The 14,457-nt window shown below is 50.9% G+C and overlaps 1 protein-coding gene across 1 annotated transcript in view; it reads left to right on the top strand.

Moving 5' to 3' along the window:
- The window catches only part of FBP2 (fructose-bisphosphatase 2), a 35,960-nt gene continuing 21,503 nt past the window's right edge, over window positions 1-14,457 (top strand). Inside the window, exons 1-3 of the mRNA XM_003912004.5 lie at window positions 1-834; window positions 6,014-6,176; window positions 8,944-9,036. Coding sequence (XP_003912053.1) covers window positions 665-834; window positions 6,014-6,176; window positions 8,944-9,036 — 426 coding nt within the window. The 5' untranslated portion in view covers window positions 1-664. The remainder of the gene's footprint in view (window positions 835-6,013; window positions 6,177-8,943; window positions 9,037-14,457) is intronic.

The following is a 14,457-nucleotide window of genomic DNA, read 5'->3' as shown; positions in this document are numbered from 1 at the left end:
ACATCCACAGATAGTGACAAAATAACACTGGTGCCAGGAACTGTGCTAGGAATATAATAGTTTTCCTCCAGATCTGGATCTCTGCTGTGGATATCCACTGGTCACACACGCTTATTGGAAATAAAAAGCATTCTTTCCAGACTTATTCCAAACCCTGGCTACAGGGATTCTGGGGTTGCCGTTACGTTACTACGTGACCTATGTCCCAGATGAGGAACCTGCCAGTCTGCCTCCTCGCCCTCGGGAGAGCCAGGCTCTGCAGTCGCTGTATGTGGATAATCCTTTGGAGCCTGGAATAAGAGCGTTTTATGTGTCTTTTTTTTTTTTATCAACGGGGTTTCTCACCTCCCACCTGTGCCTGAGTGGTGGCTTCTTGGTGTCCTGAAAGGGGGGCTCAGCTGGAGAAGCAGCTCCTTGTTTCTAGGCAGCCCGTCCTATTTACAGACCGCTGTGGCTCCCTGGCAGCTGCCACGGTCCCCAGGCCAGAGGGAGTTCCTTGAGGGCCGCAGCAGTTGTCTGAGTCATGTGTTTTGGGCCTTTTCCTTAGAGGTCCTGGCAGGACCAGCACAGATTTCTTATCGGCTCCCACACTGCGGAGCCGCAGCCCTCAGAGGTAAGCAAGGTTTCCTGCCGGCAGAAAAGGATTTGAAGCATTCCAGCCACAATGACGGACAGAAGCCCGTTCGAAACTGACATGCTCACCCTGACCCGCTACGTTATGGAAAAGGGGCGTCAGGCCAAAGGGACCGGGGAGCTCACCCAGCTGCTAAACTCCATGCTGACGGCCATCAAAGCCATCTCCTCGGCCGTGCGCAAGGCCGGCCTGGCCCACCTGTGAGTCCGGGGGAGCGGGCACAGGGCCCAGAGCACCTCAGGCCCAGGCAGGGGTGTGGGAGGCAGGACACTGGGTCCGAAGCTTATTGGCCTGTGTGCCCTCGATGGGAGCTGCATTTCCAGTTCCTACCATGTGTGCTTTGGTAACGGGCCTTTGACTTGTTTTAAGAAAGGAACGAAAACATGCTATGAAGAAATATACATGTAATTTTTCCAGTTACTATAATGATACCAAGTGCAGTGGCTTGTTGCATTAAAATATGTATCGTGTTATCATGACTTGTATTTGCACAGAGAGAGTCTCACTGGCACAAAGAAGTAGAGGGATGACCTGAAACATCTCTTTACGTCTTTCGCAGACATGAGCGTTTTACCGCAATAAGCTTTGCTTAGTGTTAGGAGCTGGAAATTATTCGCGACACAGGAAGCTTGGTGGAGCCCCTGCCTGCCTCTGCTCTCTCGTCACCTGAAGGAGTGTTTTGCTGGCTCCATGCTTTGTTTCTTCTCTGTGACTCTTTATCTTCACCTCCACTCGGTGTGCAGGAAGCTGGGAGGCGCTGGTCCTGGGAGGCGAGTGCGGAGGCTTCTTCCCCAGGTTCGCTTCGGTGCTTTATCCAAGCACGGATGAGGCCGAGCTCACATTACACTGCTGATGGTCACAGCCCAGTGACCAGTTTAAGTCTGATAAAAAGAACCCGGCGGCCGGGCGCGGTGGCTCATGACTGTAATCCTGGCACTTTAGGAGGCCAAAGCGGGTGGATAATGAGGTCAAGAGATCGAGACCATCCTGGCCAACATGGTGAAACCCTGTCTCTACTAAAAATACAAAAAATAGCTGGGTGTGGTGGCGGCGCCTGTAGTCCCAGCTACTCAGGAGGCTGAGGCAGGAGAATCGCTTGAACCGGGAGGTGGAGGTTGCAGTGAGCTGAGGTCGCACCACTGCCCTCCAGCCTGGGTGACAGGACGAGACTCCGTCTCAAAACGTACATACAAACAAACAAAAGACCGAGCTTTCTCTGGGCTTCCCTTGTAGTAATTCCAGGGGAGGTCCTCTCAGGAGCTGAAGGAACACATATTTTTGGGGACAAAAGAGATTCAAACTGAAGAGCTAACAAAGTCCAATCGTTTAAAATATTTATTCTGAACAATTAAGTGCTTTTAACACAAAAAGCGATAGCATTAGATGACAAGATGTAATTATCATTTGATCACCACAGACTGTGTTTATTTAGGGGTGGGGACCCAGTAGCAGGACCCAGGTTAACGACACCTTATCCTCGTGTTTTCCTGTGTGTGTGACGCTCCAGCTCTGTTTTTACCTCATTTGGCAGTAACAGCCACCCTCTGCATTGAAGCGGCTTCCGGAATGTGAGGGCAGCCGGCACCCTGTCCTGCTCCTGTGGGTGAGAGCCCTGCCGACTGATGGTAGACAGGGACTTTGCCTCTCGCTGTGCGGACGCTGCTATCCTCAGCCCAGCTGCCTGAGCCCATCTCAGGGCGATTCACCACACGAATCGGGCTCCTCCTCTGTGCAGGGCTCTTGGCCAGCCGGTGGCTGCCGTGGTAGGGGTCTTGCTTATCTGCTGCAAAACTGACTTTACAGCAGCTGAGCAAGGAGACAAAGTGGTCCTAGGAACTGGATAATCAAGGTGCTTATTAACTTGGCGTTTCCTATCGTGTGCTAATGGGCAGTGATTTACTCTCCCTAGGACCTCAGTCTCCCTTTGTGAAATGGAGAGGATACTAGCACCCCTAACTCTCAGGGTTGTTGCAGAGATAGCAAGTGCCTGTGATGACGACTTCAACTGTGCCAGCCCCGTAACACACGCACAGTGCCTGTCACTACCACCGTTCCAAGCTCAGACTAGATTTGCCTGTGCCTGAGCCGTCGATGACCACTGGGTGGCAGGCGCAGCCAATGGAAGCCTCTGGGCGGCTGGGGCAGGGTCCTGGGGCCAGCAGGGGCCCCATATCCCAGCCGGGACCCCATGTTCTGCCAACTCAGACAGCATCCTTCCCTGGCCCCTGTGTAGCAGACACCCAGGGAGGCAGCAGGGGAAGCCCAGTGGCTAGAAATTATTTCTTTCTAAGAAGATACTTGGGCTATTTTTAAAAAGACCCTGGCATTGCTTCCCAGGGAGGGAAAGGGCGTTCCTCCATCCTGCAGCAGCCAGGCTGTATGAGGCCTGTCTCACACCCCCACCACCACCCAGGCGGGCACTGCAAGCCCCTGGCTCATTCTGGGCAGACATTTCTAGCACAGGCTCCGGGAATGCAATTTAAAAGTTACGAGCGTCTCCTTTTCACTTTCTCTTTCCTCTTCTCCTCACGGTGGGAACAGGAGAGGCTGGAGTACCCGTCCAGGGCCTCTCCTTGGCTCTCTCATGGCCATGGGGGAACATTTCTTTAGAGACTGTCAGTGAGCTTTAGTGCCAGTCAGAACTCTGCGAGACACTGTCCTACAGGCCAGAGAGCCCCTTTCGCCCATCATCGCAGGTGAAGCTGTTGCCAGGAACTCACATCTCCCGGTGCGTTTCCGTTCTTTCCAGGGGGAGGGGTGCTGCCCAGCACCTGGAGGGAGGGTGCAGGGGGTCAGCCGAGGGGTGGGGTTAGACGGATGAGGGGGATTTGCAAAGCGCAGGACGGAGCCTGTTTCTCAGCTCTGCCCACCGCAGGCCTGGGCCGGCTGTTCATTCTGCAGCGGCAGGTGCATCCAGATTCTGTGTCGAACAAGGGCCTGCGTCTGTGGTCCCCTGAAACGCAGATGCCATCAACCTAGTTTTGTGGCTGCTATTGTTTGCTTGCTTTTGTCCTGACCAGGAGGCACAGTCTTCGGGGTGAGGAGTGTTTTCCAAGGCAGCTGACTGCTCACATCACGGTTCCTCAGACACAAACGATGTGCCATGGGTGGGGGTTGTGTTGCGGGGTGAGTGGGGGTGCCGTTCAGGGGAGAGGGTGGGAAACGAGTTTGTTCCCTGCTTAGGGTAGGTCAGTCGTTCTCAACCCTGGCTGCTTGTTAGAACCACCTGAGATTTCCTTCCACAAATAAATGGCATTCACAACAGGAGGGAAGGGAATTCCTTTCTTGCCATCCTTTCCTCATAACTCAGTGAACAGACATGGAGCACGTGCTGTGTGTCCGGGGACTGCAGAAACAGACAGAAGGACGGATCCTGCCCTCTGCAAGCAGGTCATGCAGCAGGAAGCTGGTCCGTGAGTGTGGTGAGCACTGAGGAGGGATGATGAGGTGTGTCTGGTGTATGGGGCACACTTGAGAGGACCAGGGAGGTGTCCCAGAGGAAAAGGAGGAAGAGCAGGAAGAAAGCTGGGCACTGCTGTGGTGGGAACGCCATTAGTGAAGGCGAGAAGGACCGGAGCCCCTCGCTGGGTGCTGGCCCAGGGACATCTGTGGCTGCTGGAACGTGAGAGGGTGGCTGAGCCTCGCTGCAGGGGTGCAGGTGGACACATGAAGGATGCGGCTTCCCTCAAAGTGGAAGAAAAATTCTTGCCACTGTGGAGCTCACAGACGATAAACAGGAGCTAGATGGTGGTCAGGGCAGAGAAAATGCATCAAGTAGGACGTTGGGGACCGGGGATGCTGCTCTAGAGAGACGGCCAGATAAGGCACCACTGAGAGATGATCCTGGAGCCAAGGCGTGGCTGGCGTGGCCGCCGCAGGGCTCTAGAGGAGGACTGTCCCAGGTGGGGCAGCAAGGCCAGTGGGCAGCCACAAGGCAGGTGTGTGCCTTGGAGGTTTCAGAGGCTGGGGCAGGCCCTGTGAGGACGAGCGAGACGGGCAGCCATGCCAACCCGGGCACAGAGATTCCACGGTGGTGCCTGACAGCTGCTTGGGGACTTGGGTTTTGCCTCTGGGTGAGACTGGAGGGCACGTTAGGAGGGCCCCTCCTGCTGCTGTGTTGAGAACCCCCAAAGGGGCAAGGGTGGAAATGGGGAGAACTTTGCCTATGAATACTCTAAAACCCAAAGCCTCTAGATAGAATTTTTTTTGAGGTTCTCACTCCATCGCCCAGGCTGGAATGCAGTGGCGTGATCACAGCTCACTGCAACCTCCACCTCCCCCGGCTTAGGTGATCCTTTCATCTCAGCCTCCCAAGTAGCGGGGACTACAGGTGTGTGCCACCACGTCCAGCTACATTTTGTATTTTTTTGTAAAGACAGGGTCCCACTGTGTTGCCCAAACTGGTCTTGAACTCCTGGGCTCAAGTGACCTACACGCCTCAGCCTCCCACAGTGCTGGGATTACAGGCGTGAGCCCCCGTCCCTGACCAGCATAGAATTCTCATAATAGCACTCTTACATTGCTTGGGATGGCAGTGAAGAAACAAATGAAATAAGTCTGCCCCCAAATTTCCTTCTCAGTTCAAGTTCTCAGTTCAAGGTGACCAGGCTACCACAGGGCAATTTTAATTTGTCCCAGCAGGGCACTGTGTGAGGATAATCCACAAAGGCTTGAAATTCCAGGGGTTGGCCGGGCGCGGTGGCTCACGCTGTAATCCCAGCACTTTGGGAGGCCAAGGCGGGCAGATTACAGAGTCAGGAGATCAAGACCATCCTGGCCAACACAGTGAAACCCCGTCTCTACTAAAAATACAGAAGAAAATTAGCTGAGCGTGGTGGTGGGCATCTGTAGTCCCAGCTACTTGGGAGGCTGAGGCAAGAGAATGGTGTGAACCCGGGAGGCGGAGCTTGCGGTGAGCAGAGTTCATGCCATTCCACTCCAGCCTGGGCGGCACAGCAAGACGCCTTCTCAAAAAATAAAATAAAATAAAATAATTAAAATAAAATAAAATAGAAATTCCAGGGCTGGAGGCCACGGCCCTTTACTTGTGGAGCCCTCAGTTATGGCGATGGGCCTGATTTGATGAACCCCCCGTCTGCTCCGTCTCCCTGTGCTGAGCGTGGATTTGTGTTTTAGTGAGACCGAATCCTGGCTCATCTCACTGGCAGGCTAAGAAAGTATGACAACGACTCCAAGGTGTAAGGGAGGCAAGGCTGAGAGGCAGCCTGCGAGGCATCATCGCCTTCTTCTGCACGTGTGACTTGGAGACTCCAGAGACGCAGAACGAGAGGGAAGTGCCCTGCTGGCGTCTGAGCGTCCCCGGCTCTTTGCTGGAGTTAAGACCCCCTAGTGACTTCATTTAGCCTTTTGTCTCCTCAGGTATGGAATCGCAGGAAGCGTGAACGTGACGGGAGATGAGGTGAAGAAACTGGACGTGCTATCCAATTCCCTGGTGATCAACATGCTCCAATCCTCCTATAGCACCTGCGTCCTGGTCTCAGAGGAGAATAAGGACGCCATCATCACCGCCAAGGAGAAGAGGGTGCGTCCTGGGGCTGCGGTGTCCGCACTGGCCAGTAGATGATGACACTGAGCCAGAAATAAGCTGCCTTGCTTTTCTTTAATTCCCGAGATTTTCCTCTATTTCCTAACATTTGTTTTCTGGAAACAAACGATTGCATACTTCTCTAGTTGGAAATCTTGTGCCGTCTAGTGAAGAAGACTCCACAGTAGTCAGTGATTCGTTCAGGAAATAGTTCCGAGGGATGTAGGAGCCGCCTCAGTGGACGCTCGTTCGTGGCTGTTCACTTAATCAGTAACAAGTGCCACATTTTTGGGGGCTTAACCTTGTGGAGTCCAGGGAAGAGCTGTACTATACAGCCTCGCACTCCCCCGGCCTTCTCATCTCCACCCCCACCCCCAGCCCGCACTTTGCGAGGGGTTAGTTTCAGCAGAGATTTCTTCGTGTCTGACAAGCTGTTAGACTGGTCCAGCCTCCTGTGCTCCTGCCTTGTAGGATGTGAAGCCGGTGAACGCAGGCACGGCTGGCAGGGTCTGCATTCACTGTGGGTTCACACACAGCTTGTTATTCAGAGAGGTTTGCTGATGGCTAAAAGGTTCAATCAATGTTCAGCTGCAATACAGTCAATAGACAAGAGGCCATTTCTTTTTTTTTTTTTTTTTTGAGACGGAGTCTCGCTCTGTCGCCCAGGCTGGAGTGCAGTGGCCGGATCTCAGCTCACTGCAAGCTCCGCCTCCCGGGTTCCCGCCATTCTCCTGCCTCAGCCTCCCAAGTAGCTGGGACTACAGGCGCCGCCACCTCGCCCGGCTAGTTGTTTGCATTTTTTAGTAGAGACGGGGTTTCACCGTGTTAGCCAGGATGGTCTCGATCTCCTGACCTCATGATCCACTCGTCTCGGCCTCCCAAAGTGCTGGGATTACAGGCATGAGACACCGCGCCCGGCCAAGAGGCCATTTCTTTGTGATTAGCTGGAGGAATGGAAAAGAAGATAAAGCCAAATTTATTTAACCTCTACTCTATGCCAGGTACTGCACAAGGCACTTTCACCCTCATCTCACATAATTTAAGCTACATCACACCTATTACTTCCAACTTTCAGTTTCAGTTGATACGACCCTTGTTTCTCTCTCCAGTCTGATGTACCATTGTCTTCTCCGATTGGCCTGAGCCACATGGGTCTTCAGGCCAGTTCCTTTATTTATTTATTTGTTTGAGACAGAGTCTTGCTCTATTGCCCGGCTGGACAGGCTGGAGTTCAATGATGCGCTCTCAGCTCCCAGGTTCGAGCAGTTCTCCCGCCTCAGCCTCCTGAGTAGCTGGGATTACAGGCGCCGCCACCACGCCCAGCTAATTTTTGTATTTTTAGTAGAGACTGGGTTTTGCCATGTTGGCCAGGCTGGTCTCGATCTCCTGACCTCAGGTGATCCACCTGCCTCAGGCTCCCAAGCTGTTGGGATACAGGCTGAGCCGCCACGCCTGGCCCATGCCAGCTCTTGAATACTCCAAACCTGCTGATCTCTCTGCCAAAAATTCTCGTCTCTAGGATGGGCGCAGTGGCTCACACCTGCAATCCCAGGGCTTTGGGAGGCTGAGGTGGGAGGACTGCTTGAGCTCAGGAGTTTGAGACTAACCTAGGCAACATAAATAAAGATGCAAAAGATAAAAATTTAGTTCGGCATGGTGGTGTGCACCTGTAGTCCCAGCTACGCGGGAGGCTGAGGTGGGAGGATTGCTTGAGCCCAGGATCTCTAGGCTGCACCGAGCTGTGACCACACCACTGCACTCCGTCCTGGGCAACAGAGTGAGACTCTGTCGAGAAAATAAGACAAAACAAAAACAAAAAAACAAAAAGAAAATTTGCTGTCTAGGTCTCTGTGTGTTTCTTCATCTCTTAATTCTAGTCAGGCCTGTCGTCAAATGTGGCCCCTCACGGCTCTCCAGCAGCCCCCAGCCTGCGTGGGTTTCCTTAGGGCACGTGCCACAGTCTGCGTGTGTGTGCTGACCTGTGCGTTTTCTGTCTGTTCTCCCACCGGAAGGTCAGTGCCAGGAAATCCAGCCCCGCTGCCGGGATCGCCGCCCCCCGGAAACAAACCCCGGGCCTTGAACAGTTCCCAGCGTGTGCTGGAAGCTCAGCGTGTGTCTGCTGAACTCATGCATGAATGAATGGGCTAAACTGGATTATTTTTTGAAAATTGGATTATTATACAGATGTTGGGGAATTTCCAAGTTTACAGATTATCTAACTTTTCTCCTCTGGCTGAGCAAGAAAAAAAAAAAGCAGAAACAAAGCTCAAATGAAGCTAGGCCAATACTCACTGGAAAGTCAGGGAGAACTAAACTGAGTGGAGGGGAAATGACCTCATTTCACCGGAAGTCGCATTACCCGTGTTTAGTTGACCTGGGGGCTCTGGTCCCCTTCACTACGGGTCTCTCAGGACCCTGCACACAGGGGGCTAGGAAAAGGGCCTGCGGACTTCCCTCGACGGCTGGAGCTGCCAGGGACGGCAGAGTTGGGTGGCCGTGGGGGACGTGGGTCTCTCAAGACCGCACCCACTTTATCTTCTGGTCTTTGAATCAGACAGGAGAGACGGATACAAAACCCAGACGAGCATTTGTGTATAAGCCGGCACCCTGCCCTCCGTAAGTCGTGGTGTTTTTTGATAAGGATATTGCGTGGTTCTCAGTTTCTTTTCGATGCGGTGTGCTCTGCCGCGCACAGCCCTGACACGGAGCAATTGTGCTGATGGGAAGATGTGCTGACCAGTTGGTGCTTCCCTCTCTGATTTAGGGGAAATACGTGGTCTGCTTTGACCCACTGGATGGATCTTCCAACATTGACTGCCTGGCCTCCATCGGAACCATCTTTGCCATCTACAGAAAGGTGAGTAGACAGGCGGACATTTCGCACCTCCTTCCTGTGGAGGTCTCTGGAAGATTCCTGGGCTGAGAGCTGTGTGTTTGGAGTCCTACCCTCTGTCTTCTCACCAATGAGAAAAGCCACCGTAGCAAACCACCAGCTTCTCTCTGCCTGGGGCTCCCGTTAGAAGGACTGGAACGGCGGTTCTCCCTCTGCCTGCTCTCTGGCATTCCTGGGAGGGTAACACAGAAGGACAGCTGGGATCTTGTTTTGAAAGTCTGGGTGCAACACAAATGTCAGGCGTGGCATTAGGTTCCAGGTGGCATATTCTGAATCTCTGGCATCCTCCCCCCTCTTGCCTCATCTCTCCTGCCCCCAGCCAGAGTTTTCTGCTAACTCATTGGATTAGATTGAACTAATCTAACCTGGATGGTCCACGTGATCTCCCTATTTGAAATCTGAACCCCTGAGTACACCTGCAAAGTCTTTGTTGCTATGTAATGCTGGGTGTTCACAGATCACACAGAAATTTTCAATTCTGAAAACTTGTCCTTCATTCCATATAAAATGTACAACAGCAATAAAATCCATAGCAACCTTGCCAGGTGCGGTGGCTCACGCCTGTAATCCCAGAACTTTGGGAGGCCAAGGCAGGTGGATCACTTGAGGCCAGGAGGTGGAGACCGGCCTGGGAAATATGGTGAAACCCCGTCTCTACTAAAAATACAAAAATTAGCCAGAGCCAGCGTGATGGTGCACACCTGTAATTCCAGCTACTCAGGAGGCTGAGGCACAAGAATTGCTTGAACCCAGGAGGTGCAGGTTGCAGTGAGCTGAGATCATACCACTGCACTCCAGCCTGGGTGACAGAGCAAGACTCTCTCTCAAACAAACAAACAAACAAACAATCCATAGCAACCAAAGAGAACAGTAAGCAGAGTGCCAGTGATACTGTATATGAGAGTCTTCTATGTATTAGAAAGTTGACTAAACCGTGCTGTTACAGAGTCTTGAGAGGGGGAATCTACGGCAGAAATATGAGTATTTAAGGCCTGTATAGTTTGGGTTATATTGTGAGAATAATCTGGTAGATATCTAATTCTCAGCCTTAATTCATGCACAAGTGTTGCCTTGGGCTGTAGTTAGGATATCTAAAGTCATATGATTTAAAGACATTGTGGGATTAAGACAAAATACCAGTTTGCTTTTCTGTGTCTTGTGGAGCTGAGGATATGTTTGGGAGTTATTCAGGAAGTATGTACAGCATTTAGTTTTAATTATACATCATGGTCCCCACTGTCAATTACATCTGGGATTCCTGTGGGGCTTGACAACAGGTTGGCAAAATATACATATTTAACAGGCTGGGCAGGGTGGCTCACGCCTGTAATCCCAGCATTTTGGGAGGCCGAGGTGGGCAGATCACCTGAGGTCAGGAGTTTGAGACCAGCCTAGCCAACATGGTGAAACCCCATCTCTACTAAAAATACCTAAAAGTAGCTGAGCACAGTGGCGGGCGCCTGTAATCCCTGCTACTCAGGAGGCTGAGACAGGAGAATTGCTTGAACCCGGTGGGCAGAGGTTGCAGGGAGCTGAGATCACACCATTGCACTCCAGCCTGGGCAACAAGGGTGAAACTGTGTCTCAAAAAAAAAAAAAAAAAAAAAAAAAAAAATCAGCCGGGAGCAGTGGCCTGTGACTGTGGTCCCAGCTACTTGGCTGAGACATGATAACTGCTTGAACCTGGAGGTGGAAGTTATAGTGAGCTGAGATTGCACCACTGCACTCCAGCCTGGGCAACAGAGCAAGACTCCCTCTCAAAACAAACAGACTACACACACACACACACACACACACATATTTAACAGATTATAGGAGGAGCTATGAGTATTTATGAAGATGGTCCTGACATATGTGTATTGAATAAATACGCATGTATGACCCATGTTTATTTTGCGGTGGAGACTTAACATGCAAATGTGTTCCATTTAGGCCCTATATGTCAAGTTCTTTCTAGGACATAAAGGCACACGGTGCTTTCTGTAAACTGGCCAGACCTGGCCCATGGTTGGTGGTCTTTTATCAGGAGAGCTACTGAAATTAGTCTCTTGTCTAATTAAAGCTGTAGTCTTGGCTGGTGGAACAAGAGGCTGGGGGCGAGTTAGTTGGCTGATCCGAAGGCCGGCGCTTGTTTGGCTGCTGGAGAAAAAGAAAAACCTGTGGCAGTTAGGACACGGCTTCCTCTTCAAGTGCAGGAGTGAGTGACTAGCCCTGGCCTGGCGTGGCCTTAGGTCCCATTTCTAACTGGGTATTTTACTGTGACAAACAGTCTATTTTGTCAATCTTAGGGTTTTCAGTTGTGCCTAATTCCAAAACGTGGGGGAGGTTAGGGAGGCATGTCTGAGCCTGCTTCCTAACGCGGCCTGAAGTCGTTTTCAGTTTATCTGGGGATTTCCTTCAGCCAAGAGGCAGGTCCATTCCGTCTGTTGAGAGGCTTAGGATTTTATTTTAGTTGATATTCTCTCTTTTTTGTCCGGGTGTTCCAGGGGCAGTATTGATGGCCAAGCTTTTATTTTGTCCCATATGGATGCTGGGGTGGTGTGGTTACCTTCCCTGGGTCCATCATGTTAAGACAGTGAAAGCCAGTTAAATGTTCCAGGCCAGATGGGAGTGGAGGTGGGCAGGCACTCATTAACCTTAACACCCCTTTTAAGCAACGTAAAAGCCAAAAACCCAAAGCCAAAAGGCAAAGTTCCAAAATTGACTTACCTACAAATCTATACATTGAGCTACTGTGAGCTTGGCTAGTAGCACTTACCTGCACAAATGCAAGCATTTTGTTCAGCTGTCGAAGCCTCTGTGTGTCCGTCCTGGATTTGGAGGCTCTGAATTAATTTGATCCCACGAGACTGGCCCTTACTATCTCAGATGCTCACTTCTTCCACGATAGTCCTTAGGCCTGGGGGGATTGAATAGTTTCAGTTCTGGAGGTAAAACAAAATATAAAGAATCAGTAATGTTTTAAAGCATCATAAGCCCAGCCTAGTTCTGAGAGACGGGGTTTCACCGTGTTAGCCAGGATGGTCTCGATCTCCTGACCTCATGGTCCGCCCGCCCCGGCCTCCCAAAGTGCTGGGATTCCAGGCGTGAGCCACCGTGCCCGGTGTAGCAACGTTTTAAACCATCGTAAGCCCAGCCTAGTTCTGAGAATGACAGGAAAGGAGATTTTAAGTAGTTGTAAGCATTTTAATTATTTGGTATTAAGGCACTGAATAAATCATATTTAGACAGAGGCAAAATTAATACATTAATCTTACTGGTTTTGACTACAGGGCTGTCTTTGTGTCTCATTAAAGCAGGTGACTTTGATTGTCACCTTTGCCTGGATCCAGAGACAAGGCTTTGGTTGGCCTGAGTTCAGTGTCGATACTGGCAGGAGTCGATGCCTTCTTCAGATGGAATATGTGCAACCTGGAGTCGAAGCCCTGTAGCTTAACTGCACAAGGATTAGGTAATAATAGGGGCCTTTTTTAGGGACTGGAGGTCGTGATCCTAGAGACTTTGACTTGACTGGAACCTGTAAAATGATTTTAAAACCTCGTGGTGATTAATTTTTATAGGTTTGGTAAACCCCAGCAGAAAGTCAGAAACTGAATTTAGGATTCAATTTTGAAAATGTCAAAGATGTTAAAAGGCTCAACACAATTGATTAAAACAGAACTGTAGATCACTGTTAAACAATAGTTGCTCATTTAACCGGAGTGATAATCGAAAGATTTAAAAGGCAATCCAGGCTAGGCGTGGTGGCTCTCACCTGTAATCCCAGCACTTCGGGAGGCTGAGGCGGGTGGATCATTTGAGGCCAGGAGTTCAAGACCAGCCTGGCCAACATGGCTAAACACTGTCTCTGCTAAAAATACAAAAATTAGCTGGGCATGTTGGACCAGCTACTTGGGAGGCTGAGGCATGAGAATCACTTGAACCTAGGAGGCGGAGGTTGCAGTGAGCTGAGATAGCGCCACTGCACTGCAGCCTGGGCAACAGAGCAAGACTGTCTCGAACAAACAAACAAATAAAAGGCAATACAGAAGGTGTTATGGATGCACAAACCTTAATCCTTTCAGATCTCAGCTTTTCTAAGCAATTAAAACCTAATAAAGACAACATAGGACTTATTTTGATAAAATGTAAAGTGTTGTTTCTTAAGCCAATTACCAGACAGGGAAAGAAAAACCTGCAGTGTAGCTGCTTCTCCTTAGGGGAAGCCTATTTGGATAACCTGGAAGTCAAACCTGGAGTGTATCAGGGAAACCTGGAGTGTATCATCAGGGAAACCTGGAGTGTGTCAGGGAAACGTGGAGTGTAAACCTGGAGTGTGTCAGGAAACCTGGGTGTGTCAGGGGAAACCTGTAGGTGTGTCAGAAGCCTGGAGTGTAAGCCTGGGTGTGTCAGGGGAAACACAGGTGTGTCAGGGGAGAAACCAAGGTGTATCATCAGGGGAAGCCTGGAATTGTGTCATCAGGGGAGGCCTGGGTGTGTCAGGGAAAGCCTGGACTGCTTGTCATCAGGGGAAGCCTGGAGTGTATCATCCAGGGAAACACAGGTGTGTCATCAGGGGAGGCAGGTGTGTCGAGTGGAGGCCTGGACACCTTGTCATCAGGGAGGCAGGTGTGTCATCAGGGGAGGCCTGGGTGTGTCAGGGGGCAGGTGTCATCAGGGGAGGCCTGGGTGTATCATCAGGGGGCCTGGGTGTGTCCGGTGGGGAGCCTGGACTGTATCATCAGGGGAGCCTGGGTGTGTCATCAGGGGCCTGGGTGTGTGGGGAAACCTGGAGTGTGTCAGTGAAACCTGGAGTGTATCAGGGAAACCTGGAGTGTGTCAGGGAAACCTGGAGTGTAAACCTGGAGTGTGTCAGGGAAACCTGGAGTGTGTCAGGGAAACCTGGAGTGTAAACCTGGAGTGTATCATCAGGGAAACCTGGAGTGTGTCAGGGAAACCTGGAGTGTATCAGGGAAACCTGGAGTGTATCAGGGAAATACATAATTCTTAGCAACCGCATGAGAAGCTTTCTAATTATGTTGACAAATTTAGACATATCAAGGAAAGTACAGAATCAGGTAATAATGTAGGAAAACATTGCTTTTCTAGACCTTTAAGATAAAACATTTTAGTGCCAGGCCATGATAATAAAATTGGAGGAAAAAGGTCACAAGGGTTGAGGAAAAAGCTGAATGAGAGAGTTATCCTCTCAGGCCTTCTCAAGGGGAGAAAAAGCTGAAAGCAGCAAGACACAGCAAAGCCGAACGTCCGGGATATGATTCTGAGGTTTTTTTGTTTGTTTGTTTTGTTTTTTTGAGACAGAGTCTGGCTCTGTCGCCCAGGCTGGAGTGCAGTGGTGCGATCTCAGCTCACTGCAAGCTCCGCCTCCCGGGTTCACACCATTCT

This window comes from Papio anubis, chromosome 13, assembly GCF_008728515.1.
Source record: "Papio anubis isolate 15944 chromosome 13, Panubis1.0, whole genome shotgun sequence".
Lineage (NCBI taxonomy): Eukaryota > Metazoa > Chordata > Mammalia > Primates > Cercopithecidae > Papio > Papio anubis.
Note: the sequence above shows the minus strand (reverse complement) of the source record. Positions and strands in the feature narration are given on the sequence as shown.